General features: G+C 36.8%; 1 protein-coding gene across 1 annotated transcript in view; it reads left to right on the top strand.

Annotated features, from left to right (window-relative positions):
• Window positions 1-20,852, top strand: part of CCDC6 (coiled-coil domain containing 6) — a 32,276-nt gene extending 11,424 nt beyond the window's left edge. Inside the window, exons 4-9 of the mRNA XM_042863134.1 lie at window positions 1,476-1,579; window positions 3,380-3,540; window positions 5,744-5,900; window positions 9,103-9,203; window positions 12,836-12,960; window positions 15,323-20,852. Of these exons, the coding sequence (XP_042719068.1) occupies window positions 1,476-1,579; window positions 3,380-3,540; window positions 5,744-5,900; window positions 9,103-9,203; window positions 12,836-12,960; window positions 15,323-15,514 (840 nt within the window). The 3' untranslated portion in view covers window positions 15,515-20,852. The remainder of the gene's footprint in view (window positions 1-1,475; window positions 1,580-3,379; window positions 3,541-5,743; window positions 5,901-9,102; window positions 9,204-12,835; window positions 12,961-15,322) is intronic.
• The last annotated feature ends 137 nt before the right edge of the window (window positions 20,853-20,989 follow it).

Below are 20,989 nucleotides of genomic sequence, written 5' to 3'. Positions count from 1 at the left end.
AAAGTAGAGTTTTAGATCTCTTTCAAAGCCCAGCTTCTTTGGCCTTTCATCAGACGACATCTGTCAGCCTCAGGTTGCAATACTTTCCTGGCTCATTTATCTGTTATCTCTGATGATTTGACTTTCCCATTGTACACGCTCAACTATATGCAGGTGCCTAATTAACAAACTGCTGCCGTGGTGATGGCTGCTATAACACTGATTTTTCAAATCAGGTTATAAGTAATTCCCTTTCCAAGTGTGCTCTTTTTCCTACCATTAAATGAGATAGATTTATTTCCATCTGTATGTCTTGTTGGTGCAAGATTAATAGTAGTTGTAAAAAGACTATGAAGGGTCAGAGCAGATGAGTCTAAATGATACTACATTGAAGTGATGCAAAAACCATTGTTGCAGAATGAGTCATTTGCAGTCAAACCTTCACCATGTTGTTATACAGATAGTTATCTGATGTAATGAAGGTCTGCATGCTGTTAATACTGGAGCATGGTGTGTTGATTTGTATTACTTTCGTTCTTCTGAACTCAGCCAGCCCAGGCATCAACCAGGTGGTTATTGAGCTGTGTCCTAAAGCAGAGTGCTATGTCTCTCCAGGGCTGAGCGCTTTGTCTTCATACCATTCTGGTATAAAATACTTGCTACAGTGTGCAAGTGGCAGCCAGGGTCTACAGTGTGCAAGTAGCAGGGTACAAATTCTCATCTCTCATGTGAGACTGAAGCATATTGCTCCTGACTGCTATGTTACCAAAATCTAAATTCCCTCAACTATTAATGTACATCCAGAAGTGCAGACATGAGAAGGTTGACTTTTTTTTCTTATTCTTTTTCCTATTACTCATCAAAATGAATATGTTTTTACTTGTGGTATCTAATTGCCCTAAATGTTGAAAAAGACAGTTGTGCACTCATTAAACCATTACTGCTGCGTTAAGTGCACGAGTGTAAATTCTGCTTGGTTATCGCAGTATGAAGTGGTTAGAACATAGCCCTGATGGATTTAGTTGCTGTAATACCACTTCAGCTGTACTGATGCAGTGAGGATGCAAGAAAGTCATTTGATGTGTTTTCATTCTTTCAATGAATGTGGGCTTTTCTGCCTATTCCAAAGATAGCATGTGTTAACTTCAGCTTGCAGTAGTTGGATGGGGGAAATACCTCCATAGTATTTTCATAAAGATGCTAATCGTCATGTTGGTTTTGTTACTGCTATCTCCCGTAGTTGAGCCGCTGGTGTTACTGGATAAGATTGGCTCCTGATATCCTAGTGTATTCGTATTAATAGTTGCACAGTGTTTGTACTAAAATACTACCAAGAAAAGATTTTTCCTTTATTTTTCTCTTCTTTGCCTTCTTGGCGTCTTAGAGAATCTTGGGAAACTGTCTTGTCTTTCTTGCAACACAGTAGTCATTCCTAATGACAATTCTTTGCAAATATTTCTATTCCCGTCATTTTAATCGATTGCTTTTCTCTGCAGCTAAGACGTGAGAAGATTGACCTTGAAAATACTTTGGAACAAGAGCAAGAAGCACTAGTGAATCGTCTCTGGAAGAGGATGGACAAGCTCGAAGCAGAAAAACGGTTTGTCTTGTTCAATGTATTTGTTACTGTGGGAGATGTATCATTTAATACTTAACTTCTGATTTAAGTATGTTCATTTCAGTAATGCAAGCACTATCTGATCTATGGAAACCTGGAATTTAACATTGTTGTAAAGGTCTTTGTTTACGTGTTACCACAGGCTTGAGTGCCTAAACTAGATGAAATGAGGACAGTATAAAAATTGACCTGGGAAAGCTGGGAAAGGAAAAGTTTTCTGAATTTTTTCAACAGCTGATATACTCAAGATATCTTGGTTTAGAAGTAGCTTTCTGTTTGTGGCCAGAAGAAAATAATGCATTGTTTTAGTTTATTCTTTTTATGAGAAGCTCTTGTTTTTTCCCTGCCTGCTTGGAGAAGACTTCAGCTATTTCTCAGCTGTGCATTTGTTTCACTAAGACTTCCCTGTGTAATCAATGAATATTCGGACATTATAATTAAAGGTTATATAGGTTATATAATTAAGGCTATATAGGTTGTATAATTAAGGTTATAATACAGGAAAGTTAGGCTAAGCAGGTTGTCATACTAAAGAAGAATGGATGGAAAGCTTACCCTTGTCCTGGGCTCACTGAGAAGACTCCAAGAGAAGCGATCTCCAAAAGAGATCATTCTCCAGTCAATCAAATGTTCAGGCCGTGATTCAGCAGTTCCCATACATTCCCCTCTATTTGTTCACTAGAAAATAAGACAAGGATTTTTTATGTTTCTGGGAAAGCTAGGATTAAAAGTATGTATTAAAATGATCCTCTCTTTGCTACATTATGAGAACTTTGCCTTGGAAGGAGTAAGGGAGAAGAGATTTCTAATTCCTTAATTTCTGCTACATGTTTTAGGAGAGTTATGCTGGTGCAACTCTGTGAATCTTGGCTATGGACTAGAAACCAATCAGAACTGCAGTTTTTGTAGTTTTGTTTTATAGAGCCCTGCTGTGTGGAAGGAGCTCCAAAGAGCTTCATATATCCAGCAGTGATAAATCCATAGCAGATATGCCTTTGGTAGAACTTTTTTGTGCATCTTGAAGTCTTTTTTAAGCTAGATTATTTGTGGTATAATTTATTTTGGACTGCACGCCTTCTTTCCGGGATATATGGTGGAGTCATGAACTGTGCTTTAGTACCACGTTGCGTGATACTTGTGAATAGCAGGCCATGCAACTGCTGTGTTTGTGTAGTAGTGTCCCTGCTCTTCAGGGCAAACTTGGATCTGACAAGTCAGCCTTGTTCAAGTGAAGAACAGTTTTGTGCTTCCAGGCTGAAAAAATGCATGTGAAGTCAGGAAATATGTACTGAAACACAGACGTGTTCCAAGTGCTCGTTTCGTTGTAGGAGTGGAATGCAGATAAGGCTGCATTTCACCATATTCCTTTTCTCACCTTCATGTTTATTCTTCCTGTGAGAACATGCATGTAAAAACTCAGATTAAGTGACTTCACTTGAAATTATTTTGGGGAATAATCATATTTTGCGTGTGAAACAGAGGTAACTATGTATGGTCTGTGACTTGTTTTTCCCAAACTATATGCATAAATATTTGGCAGTGACAACATCTGAGTGTCCTAAGAAGTCTATTTGTCCTTGGACAAATCTTAACTTTTAAAATTCTAAATTAAAGAAGAAAACATTATAAATCTTCCTAAGGTTCTTCAAAACGAATATAGTAGATATTTGTATTTGATAATTTCGGTTATCTGTCAAAATCCTTTCGCTTACTTTCTGAGGAATTTAAAGGGTTTTCTTTTCATTAAAGCTGAAGGTAAAGTTCAAGCTGTTTTCTATTCAGAATTTTGCAGGAGAAATTAGACCAGCCAGTATCTGCTCCACCGTCACCCAGAGACATATCAATGGAGATAGATTCCCCGGAAAATATGATGAGACATATCAGATTTTTAAAGAATGAAGTGGAGAGGTTAAAGAAACAACTGAGGGCTGCACAGTTACAGCGTGAGTAAACAATTTGCTGCAAATCTTTTTAAGGATGTAATATTAGATTTCTATCTAAAATTGTGTGGTGTAATTTAAGATATCAGTGGAAAAATGGGACAAGTTCAGTCTAAAGTAGTTTAATGATTGCGGTATTATAACTCATTAATGTACTTATACAGCAGTTTGGTCTGTTTGTTTTTAGCATTATTAGAATGGGAAAGAATCACTGAATAGTTCTTGAATGTATGTTTCTATCGTTTTTTTTTTTCCAGAGACTTTTAGAAGTATTTCAACACACAAATACTTTCATAGGATCATAGAATGGCTTGGGTTGGAAGGGACCTCAAGGATCATCAAGCTCCACCCCTCTTGGGGAGAAAGGAAGGGCCCAAGTGCGTGTTTTAGGGTGGCAGGAAGATGGTTTGTTTCTTCCTGTGGTCTGCAAGACCATTCCATCATCCCTTCATCCTACAATTAAAGTTCCTATCTGTGGTTTGTCGGCTCCACCTTTTTGTTTTTTGTGTATTTTTTTAGTCATGGTGTACTTCCACCACTAGATAAGGAGGTACCTAGCTATGTAGTCAGGAAAGTGTGGGGGAGCAGGAAGCCAGCAGTACCCCCTCAGCAGTGCTGGCTATGACAGGCTGACTACAGTACTTCTCCAACAGCTTGCCAGAGACTTTCCTTACAGGTGGAGTAGCTTGCAGAGTGCTCTTGTGCAAAGGCCTTCTACACACTGTGGTGGCATTAATAATTTGTCTCGGTTAAAAGAAGATAAGGGCTGCTAATCTTTGTACTTGGCAGTTCTGTGCTGTAGCCTTCGCTTTGTGAACCTCAGAATGAGAGCATGGCCTTAGATTTACTGTCATTATGCAGATCTGGCATAATTAATCTCATTTCACGCATTCTTTATTATTTCCAGGTAATTTCTTTTTGAAATACTGTGATTTAGAGTAAAACTTTTGAAGCAGTTGAAGTTGAATTCTTATGAAAAGTGGAGTTTAGGTTTAGAAATACTCTTTCCTGTTGTAAACAGGTTAGAAAAAGCTGCAGAATGTATAGCCATACTAATGAAAGTTGTGGATTTACTGCTTTATGGACTGCCTGCAAACAGAAGGTTAAACTGAAAAGCACTTTTTTGGGGGAGGAAGTTTGATGCTTTGCAGTATGTGGCTGTTTCAGAACCCTTACTGTTACACTTGAGTACTTTGTAAAGTCTACTTAGAAAATTGTTATTGTGCTGTTATATTGCATTTTCCCGAAACACTTCCAGTTTAGGACAATACTAATTTTGTACTATTATGTATTATTGGTACAGTAATATCTGCAAATAAGTAATGCTGTTACATTTAGAAGCTGTATTCACGCAGATAAGTGGAGAATTGTAGACAGTTGATAGTTTTCTGAAACAGGAATATTCTTTGGACTGCAGCATAAAGAAATGATCAGAGAGTAAGGGATCACTTTTTTGTTTTAATAACAAGGAATTCACTATATACTCGATCAAATATTAGAAAACCTCACAAAATACGTTACACGTACCGTAGGTTCTGTTTTATTGCAATAATGTATCAGTGTGCTACAAGGCTTTCCTTGATGTAATTTAATCACTTAAATGATCTGGTAAATGACTTTTAAAGTGATGCCCGATGAACTCTTTAGAACTGCAAACTCAGGTTATCTTTTATGTAGAGAGTAAATCACTGGTTAGCTTTTGATACTGGTAGATGTCCTGCTGGCTTATTGAAAGCATGCTATAGAATATTTTAAGATAGCAATTTAATTAAGTTGGAATATTTTGTGTTACAGAACTTGTTTTGCTCTCTTTCCCTTGTCAAATACCTTAAATCATTTCTTCACTAAAATTCTTGTAGATGTTCAGTAGCATTACTCAAATGAAGCAGCAGTCATTCACAGTACTGCTTCACGGTTTTGGTTTTATCATTTTCTTAATGACTTTTTTCTTTGCTTTTTGAATTTATTTAAGTAAATACTTGAAACTTGTTTAGCTTTTTACCCTTCCTTGTAAAATTGCAGTCAGACAGCACTTTGTTTTAGTAGCTACTGTTACAAATTAGCCAGAGCAGTAGTGTCATATGGATGAGAATCTTGATGATCCATTCTGAACATTTTCTACACCTTCCTTCTTGAAGTAGTGAGGTAAAATTCCTGTCTCTGAAATGGAATTTGAATCAAATTTTAACAGAATTCTGAATTTCAGATTCGGAGAAGATGGCGCAGTATTTAGAAGAGGAGCGACATATGAGGGAAGAAAACTTGAGGCTTCAAAGAAAATTACAGAGGGAAATGGAACGTAGGGAAGCACTCTGCAGGCAACTGTCAGAAAGCGAATCTAGCTTGGAAATGGACGATGAAAGGTGTGTATCTTTTAGCTATTCAGGTATGTTGGCATTGAGCTTGTTAATTATTATGTGTGTTGTGTTTTAGATTTATTCTTAGTACTGCACAATGAGTACCCATGGTAATAACTGACATACAGTTTTCATATATGTATCAAATTTCAGCATGGTGCAGCAATATGTTTGGTAGAACTATGTCAAACTTGTGTAAAATTGGACTAATTACAACAGTGAGAATTGAAAAAGTTACTTCTAAGGATTATTTAGGGTTTTGAGATAATGTATATCGAAATAAATATACCTGTGTGATTGAGCTTGAGGATGCTTTAATCATGGTACCTTTATTCTTCCCCTAACTTGATGACTGTAATGAATTCTTTGAGGTAGGTACAATATTCTTACTTGCGGCAAACTTTTCTTTTGCAGAAAATAGGATACATTCTGCCAAATCTAAGGGAGTAATATATAAAGCCTTAGAGAGAGGAGGCATTTCCAGAGCTGATGGGTTCTTGAAGTCCAAGACATAACATGCTTGGTGGTTTTCTGTTTGTTTGTTTGTTTTTACTCTACTGAGAAATGCATTGCTTGCACTGTCCTTACAGGTAGTTCAGATTTTTTTATCTTGGTTTTATGTAATGCCTCTTAGGTTTTTTTTACGTGATAGTATCATGACAGTGTTATATTTCGAAGGTGGTGTTATCTTATTTCTTCTAACATGCCCATTATTTTGTTACAATTTTACGTTATTTTGGATTTATGGTTTTAAAAAACAAAACAAAATAAACCCACCCTCACCCTGTGATGTGTTCTGCAGATACTGAGATGATGCTTCTTGTGTCAGCAGTATATTTGTTGTGAAATATAATCTACCAGAAAGAGTGTCAGATACTTTGCTTCAAGAAGCGCCCTTAAAATACAAAGCAATATGTTCATTCTGATGAAATGCTAAGCAACTGATGTTTGTTGCAGTAGAATCCAGTATTATGCTGTAGTTAATACCATCTAAATTAGAGTGTAGTGAGAAACACAGGATTCTGGTGTTCTGATCTAATTTTAATAGCCTGACATTTTCCACCAATACTTACATTACAATAGAAATAGTCAGAATCTCTATTTATATGAATTATCAATGTTCATCTAAAAATGTGACATATCCCGACTTTTTTTCCTACCTTTTCCACGTAGTGATAGTAGTAAAAATGTGGAAAATAATTAAATAAGAGATTTCATTGTCATATTTTTTTTTTCTTTTTGCTATTGCAAAAACATAAGAGAATCACTCCAAAACAGTGATTTGCACTGTTAGTAATGTGAAGTACTTAGGCATATGTTAGAATGGTTAGTCTTAGAAGAGAACTGCACAGAGAAAAAACTGTAGAACAACATGTGGTAATGACTTAAAATCGTAAATTTGTCAGCTTCTTTTGTTTTCCTAAAAGTGATCATGCTGACAGATCCGTTATCCAGACTTTTTTAGTTGCGTTGCTAGTGGATGATACTTATGTGTGTTTTTTTTGTGGATGGGGTAGATGAAGATGCTTTACTGGATTAAAAATGCATAGTTCTCCCAAAATTTTCTCAACTTGACAGCAGAAGCTTTATCTTTTCCCTGTTATTGAAGAAAATAAGATGGAGATTTCTAAACCCAAGAAGCATACAAATGGTATGTGGTTATTCCATTTGATATGCTCTAGGTGACTAGGAAGACTTTAAAAAAAAAAAGTTGTATTTATCTAGAATAAGATTGAGTCATAAAGACCACTGCCTTGCTGTAATGCATATATTGTCTGCATTACAAATTCTTGTATGTTATGGAAGTAACCTCGTCAGTTCAATTTTGCCAGTGCTGCCATTGGCATCTCTTTGGGAAACTGGTACTTAAGTAAAGCCCTTATTTGCCCACAGTTGTTCTGGGTGGCAGCTACCACTGTTACTTTATCTACCTAAGTTTAAACCAACTTCAGCATTGCTACAATCCACTGCCTCTGGTAGGTATTGTGGTTTGATGACTCTGAATATTTTGATTAAAAATGAATTAAATGCAGTGTTAAAGCATTTATCAGATTGATTAAGAACTGCCATGCAGAGCTCAAAGCACTCAGTGAGTTCCATTGACTAGGAATATTTTATAATATTTCTTTTTCCTTTGATCTGAAAGTAAGTGTAGTAACTAAGAATTTCTGAGCAGCACGGTGGTAGATGGAAAAGGGTATTTAGCTAGCTAATTTTGCCTGCTGCTTTGTGAAGTTCAGTAAAGAAACACAGGTAGATGTGCTGTTAATATGAGGCCGTTGATTTGCAGCCTTACATACAGGAGGAAATGAGCAGAGAAACTTCTGATCTACACAGCGAATGAAAAATCTACAGGGAGGAAGCATGAGCAAGTAAACCTAAAAGTTAACATCACAGTGCTATGGAAAAAAATACATAAAATTGCTTCTGAGATAGAAACAGTGAGTGGAACTAGGAGCAAGTGGTATGATTCTTGTTATACTGAGTAGGACTAGCACTTCATGGTTGTGAAGAAACTTCCCTTTATTTGGTGAAGAAAGAACAAATAAAATAGCCACTAAAATAGTTACAGGTGGAATAAAATTCTGCCTGTTTATTTTATCAAAATGAAGTGTGGGAGGCATCTTGCTACACAACCTACAAGTGTCTAGCAGGTGAAAGTGCTGCATTCAAAATAGCTTTCTGTTCCTGTGGCAAAAGACCTGATGAGCAGATGGCTTAATGTTGAGACTAGATGGATTCAAATAGGAAGCAGGACTGAGACTGACCAGCTCTTGTAACCAACTGTCAATACTTGAGTGGCTTTTCTCCTTTTTTTGTGATTAAAAATTAATGCTTGAATGTCTTTCTGGCAGTAGGAGCATTCCTGGGAGACAAGGTATTGAGTTCAATGTAGAAATTCTAAAATGTAATTGTAAAATGCAAGACTGTAGCGTAGGTCAAATGGAATGATGTGGTGTAAACCCCTGACCTTAATACATATTATTCCAATTGTGCACAACTTGTACAGTTTAACTGCAAATGACTATAAGTCCATCTGTTTCCGTTCAGCAATGAATTGTTCCTGTCATGGCTTCCTAAAGGTGACTGGTGGTCCTACACTAATCTTGTGTGACTCTTATGGGAATTGAAAATGCACAGTGAAACATTTAAAGCATGGCACATTTTAAAAGGTTTAATCTAATTATTCTTTGCCTTTTTTTGTTAGATATTTTAATGAGATGTCTGCACAAGGATTAAGACCTCGCACTGTGTCCAGTCCTATCCCTTATACACCCTCACCAAGTTCTAGCAGACCTATATCACCTGGTAAATATTTTACCCAGTTTCTAAAATTTTTGTATGCATCACATAGTAATGTGCCCTAGGTCGATAGCCTTTCAAAGCTGGTCTGGGGAAAAAGTGCATTGTAAATGTAATAATAGATTTGCCTTAGATTTCTTCTACTGCAGCATGTGTTTTGAATGGTTCTGTTTTATGCTGTGATCAAATTATCAGAGGTCAGTTAAGTAGCTATCATTTTAACTCCTCTCTACCTCCCCTGCCTTCCCCATATCTGCATTTCTTTCATTCCAGTAGATATCCTGATTCTCCTGACAGACTAGAAGTGAGACTGCTATTGTGGTTTGAATCAAAATGTCTTGTAGAAGTCTAATCTTGACATACTGGAAATAAGTTCATTTTCATTTCTCTTCTGTAGAGAAATGGCTTTGGCACTGCTGCCAATTTATGTTTTAAAACAATAACAATAATAAAATTAAGGATTTCTGTCCATTGTACCTTATGCATTAAAAGCAAACTAACCTTTTTTGACTATAATAAATGGATTATGTAGGCTTTGGAATTTCGAAAGAACCTGAATGGATTACATCTGACTTTAGATGATTGAATTTTTAATTACTGAATATATTTTTAAGTCAAAGGAAGTGTATTTGTGTTGACATATAAAATTCATTAGAAATGGCACTGGATATTTGTTATAAATTGTTGACCATGGATGTTAGGTGATGATCACTTATTCACTTGTATTTAACAAAGGGAATCCTGCATGCTTCTCTTTACGAAATTCACCTTTAGAATCTGTCAGACAGAGTCCTACCATAAGAGCAAAGGAGATGTTCTTACTATTGATACATTCTACAGAGTGGGACTTAGACATTTGATTGCATAGGTCTGCTAGAACATAAGTAGTGTGTTTAAACTCCTTAGTTTTCAAGATTGACTTCAGTTTTTCAGAAAGACTCAAAACAGTTTTCATCTTCATGTGGGTAAAAGAGCAAGCATGTATTTTTCTGGCACTGGCTTATGACTGAGAGTTTAGTTTTTTTAAAGAGATGAGCCAGATCACTTGGCTTTTAATGTTTTACTAGATATACTATCACAGAAATGATACATACCTTCTTGTCCTTTGCCTCTAACTGTGTGGTGTGTACAGAGATACAGCCATACTAAAAACTGTTCTCAAGCAACTGCTTTGGACATGTATCTGCGCAGGCTTCATAATGACCCAGTACTGATTTACACATTGCATCTGCAGTCCACACAGTGTTAAAATAATAATAAAAAGTATGTGTGGTGAAAATTTGCTGGCAGCTTATGCTAAGCTTACATGCTAGATTTCCTAGAAATGCATGCTGATGTTTCAGAGCAGGAGTGTTCTTTTGGTTCATTGTTTCTGCACTGGGACTGTGGCAGGTTCCTTGCTTGCTGTGGGCTTCCTCTGCTCATGGGAGGCAGTCCTGCATTCTTGTGGGAATTATTCCTACAGGCAGGTGATGCTGCAATGCAGTCTGAAATGGAGTTAAAAATAGCATGGCTGAAATGATCATTTCCAACAGACCTCACAGGTTTTTTTTGGTGGTTGTACAGAAGATATTCCAGCTCAGCACTTCTGCACAGGCGGCTATACTGCTCTCCTTCATATCTGATAAATTAATGTCCACAGCTGGAAAGTTTCAGACTTAGAAAAACAAAAACAGCAGTTTGCTAGAGAACTAATGAGATCAGTAGGGAATTTCACACAGTTGTCTGATATGTATGAAAGTAGTAATTAATGAAAACAGTTTGTTTTTGAGAGTAAAGCAGTAAGACTGCAAGAAGTATCAGCACAGAAAATACGATTAGTATTTTGCATCAATTGATTATATGACCTGACATACTGGGTTTTTAAAATAAATGATTTGCTTGACTTTTTAGAGACATAATTTGAAACCATTTTAAAATGGTATAAATTTATGCGTTAGTGAGTCGGACTTAATGGGTCAGATTCTGGCTCCTTATTTTTGAAGCCTTTCATGCTTGTGTGGCTTGAGATGCTGCTTTTGAGGACTCTTTCAAGCAGCACACTGCGATTTATAGCACAGTGCATGAAACTGCTACTCCTAGGCAGCTGGGGAATGGTTGCTGTAATTACTGATTAGTCTTTGGTGTAGTTAAAGCTTTGTATGCTTTTCTTCTGCATCCAGGCTAGATAGATATTTTAGGCTGCAGAGCTGTGGATGAGCTACCTTGCGCGTACATGCATTACTGTTATCACTGATTTGACTGCCATGCAGATTTGCATTTCTGAAGTTTTTGAAGCTGATGTATCCCAGAGGAGTCCAAAATTGTAATATTGCAAAGATGACTTGACATGTTAGTTATAAAATATGTGCTATGCAGACAATTAGATTACATAGTCAAAAATGAAATTGATTTGTTATCTGTATTGTTTAGCTACTCTAAAGTGATGGATTTGCTCACAGTTTGCACTAGATGTACATTGATAACGAAGCAGAATCAAACATAGAATAGAAAGAAGCAAGGGTAGCATAATATGTTTTCTTGTACAGCTTTATTAGTGATCTGAAGCTTTTTTGTTGTTTGTTTTTGTTTTTCTGAAAAGCCTCATCAAGAACAGGCACGAAAGCAGGTATATGCAGTTAAGGACAAAGCTTTAATGATGAGAGTGTGTACTGTATCTTTACTTACACTTGATTGCATTGATGTAGTGTGAAAACTGCTAAATTCAGTGAGGTGTTCTAAAGTAGTTTCTAGTTTCTAATACTAAGCAGCTGAGAAAAGAGTTGTCTGCTATCCTACTGACATTTTTTCCAGAAGGTGAAGGTGAGCTAAAAGTTTTTGAAAGTTTGCTGTTTTGAGAAATAGTCAAAATGATCAGAACACTTCCAAGTCTGAATTTCGTGCAATTGGCTGCTACTGTTTCTTCTCACCTAGGTTTGCTATACAAGTACTCTGCATTTTTATAAACTGGGATTTACAGAGAGGAAGTGTTGAGGTGGGAGGATTAGATATTAGCTCTTTTGAATATTACAGTCTCTTTAATACAGATAAAACACATTTTAATTTTAGATGTTTGTTCTTAGTGTGGAATATCATCCCATAGTATTTTAACTTCACATCTCCAAAGATCTTCGGGATTCTGCCTATAAACACCAAGGCAAAAAAGTAGGCTGCTGTTGGTTTGGATGCAGAGCTGCTCTGCCTTGAAGGAAGCACCTCCATCCAGTTTCTTTCATGTAGAAACTCTTAGTGTCTCAGTGCTAGACAGCTTCTCCAGACACAACGTGTCTACTTCTTCAGACTGCATTTTGTCCAGGGAGCGATTTGTTCCAAGGAGAGATGGAAAGTTGCATGGAATATCTGTGAACTGAAGGTAAACTTACAAGGGAGACTTGTTTATGTGAAGTGAAAATGCATGTTTAATGCCGTGTGATGTGTGTTTTGAAACACCTGGTAGTTTACTACAGGAAAAGAATGGAATAAATCTTGAATCACTCTTTTCAGTGCAGTGAATTTTTTTAGGTGTCTAATTTGGCACCAGTTATTATTTAAATAATAACTCATCATTGTTTAAAAAATAATAAAAAAGCACCCCTAAAACCTCTTTATTTGAAAAAATAAACAAGAATATTGATGTTACTTTTTCTAACAATTTTTAGGTCTGTCATATGCAAGTCACACAGTTGGTTTCACACCACCAACTTCACTGACTAGAGCTGGAATGTCTTACTACAATTCCCCAGGCCTTCACGTGCAACATATGGGTCCATCCCATGGTATTACAGTAAGTATTGTAACAAAGCAAATAATTGTTGCCAATGTCAGTTTAATTTTTTGTAAGTTATGATTGCTTGTCCTTAAGCTTTGTGCAAAACAGTTTTGTATATGTTTGTTTTTTGTCTCCTTACTCCAAGATATCTATTGCTGCTTTCTTCAACCCTGATTTTCCTCTTCACCCCTCAGAAACTGATTCTTTTTGAAGAACCTTATTTTCCGCAAAAGAATAGGATGTATTATCATCTTAAGGACAGTAATAGGTATCATCTTATGGATCAGCAGGCAGGATGTGAGAAGTGATGTTCTAAGCTACTGAGCCTATCACAGGAAGTAAAAACACTGCTTTCATTTTTCTCCTAGTCTCCACCATCTGACGGATGAGTCATCTGAGGTTGCTCCAAGCTCAGGTTTTCTCCAGGATGGCACACAATGCTACCACCATGTCACTGTAACAGGCAGTTAACTCTTATTTTCTATTCTCATTGGCAAAGAAGAAAGTTAATATAATAAACATTTGCTAGGACAATTTCTCAGTATATCTTTCAACTGGATTTGTTTCCTTTTTAACACTGTTATTTAATGCATTTCTACCTAATTGAGTTTCTTCTCAGTATTTGTGGAGTTTTATGAGCAAACAGAGCCTCAGTATTAGCCATCTTTGGAAGGACGGCTTGTAGTGGGTGTGTCAAGACCATTTTGATTTTTCTCAACAGATATGGTCAAGTGTAAATATTGTTCTGTAAGGTGTTTGCTCATACTTGTCGTTCTCAGATGTGAAAACTTGTTTCAATAGAGTATTTAGAAGAATGTTAAAATATGTCTGTTTCTAAAATTGCTTAGGTAAACATGCTAAAGTCAATTCTAATTCCAGTGAGCAAATGGAAGTGGGAGCTATATACTAGTACTTAGAACAGGAGGCTGGAGCTCAGCAGAAGGGTAGAGTCCTAATCCAAGTCCAGCACCCTGCTGTAACTAACCCCAGGTTAGCCACAGGAAAATCTTCTGGAAGATCTAGAGCCTAGTTTTATAAGTAAATTTTTGAAGGACCTTGTTCTCTTCAGTCTCTGTGAAATGCTATTTCTGCTCTTTCATCTAGTATAAGTTAATTGGGGTCTCACTCAGTCACTATAACAAGGACAACTGCTAGGACAAAATACTGTTTTGAAGAAGGTGTGTTAAGTGGCTCTTGGCTTTGTGTTGATGCTTAGGCCGGTTCCCTTCATGTTATTAGACGTAAAGGCAATAACAAAGGCAATAAATGATTTTAAAATGTTTCAGAAACATCAGTCAGTTATTGATAATCTCTTGACTTTTTCCGTAGAATGTGCAACTGATCTATTGTACATAGTTTTGCAGACAAATAGATACAATACACATTTTTTGATCAAACTGCTATTTGCTTCTTGGTTCTTATTTTTAACCTCCTTTATGGAATAAATTGAGTTTATATGTAAAGCATTTAGTGTAGCACTGTAACCATTCTTCTCCTCAGAGCTGATTGATTTTGGTTGGTTATTAATTGTGGGTGGGTGGTTTTGTCATACCATGAAGTTCCATATTGGTAAGTAGTGACCATTTCAGTTTCAAAACTGTAGAAGTTAGTTCTGCAGTGTAACTTACAGTTGTCACATTGCTAACTTTTAAGATTCTTTTCTCCTCACTGGATTGTAAATATAAACTGGACTTTAAATCTTTGTGTTTAAATGTGGAGTCTATGGCAGATCTGTGGTTTGTGTTGTGGGGAGCTTTCTAACAACTGCTTTTTTCTGCAGCTCAAGGGATTGTGATCTTTGTTGTGTGATATTTGTTCTCAGAATGAAAACATAGGTTATGCTTCAGTCTTGCTCCAGTATGCAGGTTAGGAGTCCTTCAGAATGCTAAAGATTCCAGGCAAATGCTTTGGCATTCAGGACATTCCCACACTCACTCACAGACTGCATATTTGGACCTGATGTGCCAGCAGTGTAAATTTAAAAGTTCATCAGTGCCTGCTGTTGGGCTAGCACAACTGAGAGGTACCATCTTTTCGGCGTCTCTCCAAATCTCTTTTATAGGTTGCAGATCATCAGAGGTAAACATATGTTCAGGACATAATGTCTTATTTTCATTTCGTGCAAGCTGACTGGGAGGAACGCATGTTTTGTTTGGTTTCAGAAATACTTCTACTTTCCTTTGCTTTCCGTTTTAGAGAAACAATGTATCATACATAGAAATTGTACGGTGACTCTTGCGATGTTTGAAAGTGATTCTCCCCATATAATTGTGTTGTTTTTTTTTTTCCTGTGCCAAGCTCAATACATTGATTAGAGGACTTGCACCTAAAGTTGTTAAGGAATGCGTTAAACATAATTTCAATATTTGTTCTGCAGAGGCCTTCACCACGAAGAAGTAACAGCCCTGACAAATTTAAACGTCCCACTCCTCCTCCTTCTCCAAACACGCAGACCCCTGTGCAGCCACCTCCGCCACCACCTCCTCCACCTGTGCAACCTACGGTCCAATCCGCAGCATCGCAGTCAGCCACTTTTCAACATTCAGTGCATCCCTCCTCTCAGCCTTAGTGCATGTGCTCAGCAGTCTGTATGTCAGAATTGGACTCATAACATGGAGCAGTTTACTAAAGCCAAAGGCTTACTTGGCATATTTGGATTTGACTTATTTGCACTGAGGTTATATAGGCTTCACTGTTAATTGTGTTGTAAACGTTTGTATAAAAATGCAGCCAGTGTTGTGGGTCTACAACACTAACTTAACGAAAATTTCCATCAGTGTTTACTTGAACTACATGTATGTCCATTCTCTGGCTGGAACATTTGCAACTCTGTTTGGTAATACGACATTATGTCGTTTTGCTTGGCTCCAAAGCTTCATTTTCCTGGCTTCTAGGTTTGTAAAATTAAAGGGATACCTTTCTATATTTTTTCATGACAATTTGCATAAAGTTAAAGGCATGATGGGCTATCTGATAAATTCTGAAATATTACAGTGTTTTACCAAGCTTGTGGAAAATTAGCACTACGTTTCAGTCATTTGAAATAACAGCTTCTAGCGCAAAAGTGAGTCAGTCACCCTAATCAGTGCCCAAGACACATACTCTATTGTATTACGTAGTAAATAAGCTTAATTCAGCACACAGGACACATCCATACTTCTGTTTAAAAACACCTCAAACGTATGGTGCAGTCTGAATTTTAAGGAGAGGGAGCTGACTTGCTGGAGTATATGGAATGTACAATTTGTGGACCTTAAGATTTAATTATTTCACTTGACGTTTACATTAACCTGTAAGCTGTCCATACGGTGTGATCTGTCGCAGTTAACTTAGAGCTCTAAGTGTGGTCCTGCCCACAGGTTACTGATAGCTGATTGAAGTGTGCTCTTTGATTTTTTTGCTGCAGAAGGCAACATGATTGTAGAAAACAGCTGATTATTTTTTCCTTGTTAAAATATATTAATTGTGATTTCCCTAAAACAAAGATCGAACAAGTATTTGAAATGTTCAAGTCTGTTAGATAACAAGATGTACCATGAGCATATAGGAATATATTGGCATGACAGCCAAAAATGTTGTATTACTTGATAGAAACAGAGTACAAGAAAGTAGCACAACATGGCACTAATGAATGCTTATTTAGCAGCCTAAGCCGGTACAATGTATAAAGAAGTATGTTTCAAATACATTCTTTGCATTCATTTAGCACAAATAAATTGTTTGGTTTCACTTTGCAGTGGAACAAAGTGTCACTTCTTGGTATTGACATCTTGCTCAGTTTTATTTTTCCTGAGGTTCCTGTTGAGTACTGAGGTTTATATATTATTGATGATTTCAAGTGGTTTACCTCATCTATATGTGGGCCATGGAAAATGACAAGAGAATGTTTATTTTATGAGAATATGTATCTGGCTATAATCAGAGCAGAACGTGAGTAATTTATCTTTTGTTTACAAAAATTTGTTTGACATGCCTATGCTTTATTAAGGACACTTTTAAGAAGGAAGTACAGCATTCTGGTAGTATAGTAAGACTTGTACATGTATTTTCCATGTTTGCCGCTCAACTATTCAGTAAGAGTTGAAGGTTGAATATCTTCATAAAATCAGTGCTCTAAATCAAAGTAGTAAGTTAAAACAGTGTTGTAAAAGGTTCAGCTTATGGCAAAACTAGAATTTATTCATTCTATCTATGTAGTTTCGGCTCATAGAGAATTTAGAGAAATGCATACCTAGCCTATTACACTTGTTAAACCAGTATGGGATCAAGTGCATTATCAAATTACTTTAGTTATGACGGTGACTTTCTGATAAAGTGATACTCAAGATTGTGGCAGATCTACAATTCGACCAGTGCTTCCATCTGAAAATAACTGCCCATGGCAGGTGCTCATTTTTCCACAGAGGAAATGCAGCTGTGAGCATTACCATTAAACGCAGCTCCTGAATCAGTGGTAGGATTGCATGTGAGAAGATGACAGGCAGTCAGAGGTGAGACTAAGGTCAAGATAGGTAGAATTGCTTTTGTAAGCTGAAGAGAAATAAAAAATATATATTCTTTTATAAGCAGGATTCCAGCTTGATCATATCACTGTTGAAAATGGTGTCCTCCTTTCTGAAGTGCTTTGAGATTTTTGGCCGTATGGCTCTATGGAGTACGAGCCAATAGTAGTACTAGTATAAATGCTGGGGGTGGGGGAAGGCCTTTGATAATGTTGTATAAGGACCTTAAAATAGAAATTTGCCTCGAATAACATTTGATGCATATTCCAAAACTGAATTTGTGTAACTCAATTCAGCTGCTGTTATGAAGTGTCTTAGTGAACTCTCCGTATTATTCCAATGGGACTGTTACCAGATGAAAGTAAAGAACTGCCAAATGTATACTAAATCCTGAAAATGTAACAAGCCACTAAATTGGCCTTACCTAATTAAGAACGTTGAACAAACTTGTGCTTGCAATGAGAAGTGTTAAGCTCTATTTGTAGTCTTTTTGAAGAAGATAAGGAATTGTGCACAACCATGTCCTAATAAATGTAAATGGATTTTCAGTTTTCTTTGTGAATTATAATAATGAATTATCATTCTGCAGTGGTGATTTTGTGAGAATCTTCCATAGGCTAGAGAAACTCCTTTGACAGAGAGGTCTGGCTTAGCTTCTTTATTTTATCTCAGAAGCATCCGGGTAGGTTTCTGCTGTTGTCATCATTTATGATGCCTGTGGGTTACACGATGCATCATCGCGAGTTGTGCAAGGTCACAGAAGCAACTTTTAGCCGTGATGAACATTTTGTGAGTGTGCCTGTTTATAGCTGAAGGTTTAAAATAAATAAATAAATCTTGTGGCTGTTTCAGCAGTACTTACTTCTCTGACAACCAAACAGCTTTCTTTTTTACTTTTTCTCTCAAGGGATCTGGTTTCGACACTGGAATGCAGCTGATCTCTGTAGAGCATTGAGTTCATTTTATCCAGAATTTGTTCCAGAGGAGTTCTTTGGAAGAAGAGATGGGATTGTTCGGAGATAGTCTTCCAGCTAAAAGCCAGATAAGATTGTTTTAATTATATCTACTCCTCTAAGAGCATATTCCCAAGGTCAAAAAGGATTATCAGAGATTCCCAAGAAAGTAACGTTCAAAGACAGTAACGTCTGTCTTGCTGTACCAGAGCTAATCAGGACTCCTTGTCCTGTTAGAATCAGGACTCCTTGTCCTGTTAAAATCAGGTTCATGAATCCATCTGTCTGAGTGGAACTTCAGTGCACTTCAACTGAATGAAAAGTACAGTCTTGGAAGCAACGAAAATGTTGGAATTTCCTGGAATCTGTGCAAGCTGCACTGTTAACAGGAAACAATTTAGACTCCATATATTTTGTTAAATATGGAAGCTGACCATGGAGCCTTGGCTGGTTTTGGCTGGCAAAGGTCACAGTCTTTCATTCTCAATATTAGTTATTGCTTACTAAGAGGATGCATCCAGGGACCTCTTTAAAGTCTTATAGTGGTTTGGGTTTTTTTTTTCTTTTTTTTTTCTTTTTTTTTTCCCCCTCTAATATTTAGTTTTACAGGCAGTATAAGTTCTAATCCTATTCCATTTTTTTCCAGTGTTTCCTCTGTTTTAGTCATAGCAAGTGGTTTCTTTTTGATCTGTGGGAGTCTACAGAGTATGAACTATGCAGAGCATATTTCTCCAGTTCAAGCCATCTCATAAAGAAACAGAAGGCTTATTAGTGTAAGCTTTGAAATCTTGCTTACGTTGCAGCAATCTCCCTTAAGGGGAAGGAACTGCCTTCTTCAAGGGAGGGAAAACAAGGCCCATAAGTTCCAAATGAACTGTATTCATAGAGACAATCTGGTTTCCTCAGTTCTAAAATGAGGTGAATTTCTCTCCCAATCTTTTTTGGGTTTGAACTAGACTTGTTAATTTTTATTTTTCTGTATTTTTTTTAGTCTGCGTTTCACTGTAATAAGTGCTCAGGATCTTTCGTATGCTCTTTGGATAAAAATTACTAGTCCCAGTACAAATAGAGGTTAAGAGACATTGCCATTTTGTGGATTGGAGAAAGCCACTCAGTGTGCCATAATGTGGCCTTTATGATTCAGTCTTAGTTCAGGTGGGATTGTATGCTCATAATATGATTTCTCTTTTAAGAAGCTATTCCTGTGCTTGCATTAGTAATGTGCCCTGAAGTAGAGGGGGAAAATGCAGAAATTTGGTGCTGCATTAACAGACAGCTGCTACAGTAGGGAGAATAATCTTTGTTCCTTTCCTGTTCAACTAGTTGGGCTCCAAAGAAAAGTACTACCTCATCTTTACGTTGGGATGATGTGGCTGCAGAGTCAGTAGAAATGTAGCTATGCTAGGTTTTTTTCAGCATATATTACCCAGACAGGAGTCTTTCTTCACTGCAGCTGGGCTCCAAAGGTTATAAAGCTTTTGTAGATGGGGAGTGGAGAGTTGGCCAGATGGTTGAGGTTGAGAAAACTGTGTGTTCCTGTAGTAAGTTGCTGCTCAGAGTACTCTTTGGCTAGGCCTGAACCACAACATTGTTCAAAGAGCTGTGTCGCAGTTGTTTTTTTTTTTTTTTTTTTTTTTTTATTTTTTTGGTTCTGGTATATAATTAAAAAAAAAAAAAAAAAAAAAAAGTGATTCCCCTTTCCACAGAAATATTGGAAGTAGTGTTCTACTTGCAAAGGTGAGTTTTCTCACTATATGAATTAACGTTGTATCTGTAAACAAAGGCATTTTGTTCTAGTGGTAAAGCCTAAGCTGTCCAAGGCACTTTAGTTTGTGATTGCTGACTTTTGTTTTGGCAGGTGTTTCAGATGAAATCTAAGCCTCCTGTGGAGGAAGAAAAAAATCACCTGACAGATGTAGACTGTTCCTTTCCTGCAGAAATTCAGCAATTTCCTCAAATGCAAGTAAAAGTGGAACTAACGTCCTTGAGCTTTTCTGAAGCTTATATTTAATTTCAGTACATCGGTGATTGCTCTTACGTGTTTAGGGAATCTCTGAAGCCTTATTCTAGGTTGGATGCGTGTCTAGTTGATTATTCCTTTGTTTTCCTGCTCCTAGGGAAGGAAGCCTGTTCAAATTTGGATCCAGTTTATAAATACATCAGTTAATAACAACAGTCAAAGTGCAGATTTGTTGAGTGTGAATCCAAGTGGTGACTTAAAAACATTACACTGTGTTGGTGTGAATCAGATCTTATAACTGAAAGAACCTCCGATACAGAAGTTTGTTGTTGTTTTTTTAACAGATTACATTTTATTCCTGTATTAGCTGTATTACTGCTTTGTTGTATATCTCAACGTGTTTACATATATTTGTAATTGTTACAATGTGTCTGTAATCAAGCTCATCTGTGCCTTCATGCAGATTTCCAATAAACACTTAATTTTTTTGTATTTACTTGTATTGAAAGACTATGGGGTGGATGTATATTTCCTTCTATCAGCCTGCCATCACTGGGGTGAAGAGAATGAAAACTAAGAATCAGTGAAAGATATGTGCTTGTCTGTTTTTGCTGTTTTTGATTCTAATT

The sequence above is a fragment of the Lagopus leucura genome, unplaced genomic scaffold (genome assembly GCF_019238085.1).
Source record: "Lagopus leucura isolate 7727_CA_CO unplaced genomic scaffold, USGS_WTPT01 Super-Scaffold_739, whole genome shotgun sequence".
In the NCBI taxonomy this organism is placed as follows: Eukaryota; Metazoa; Chordata; class Aves; order Galliformes; family Phasianidae; genus Lagopus; species Lagopus leucura.
The sequence above is the reverse complement of the archived record's forward strand: the minus strand, read 5'-3'. Positions and strand labels throughout refer to the sequence as shown.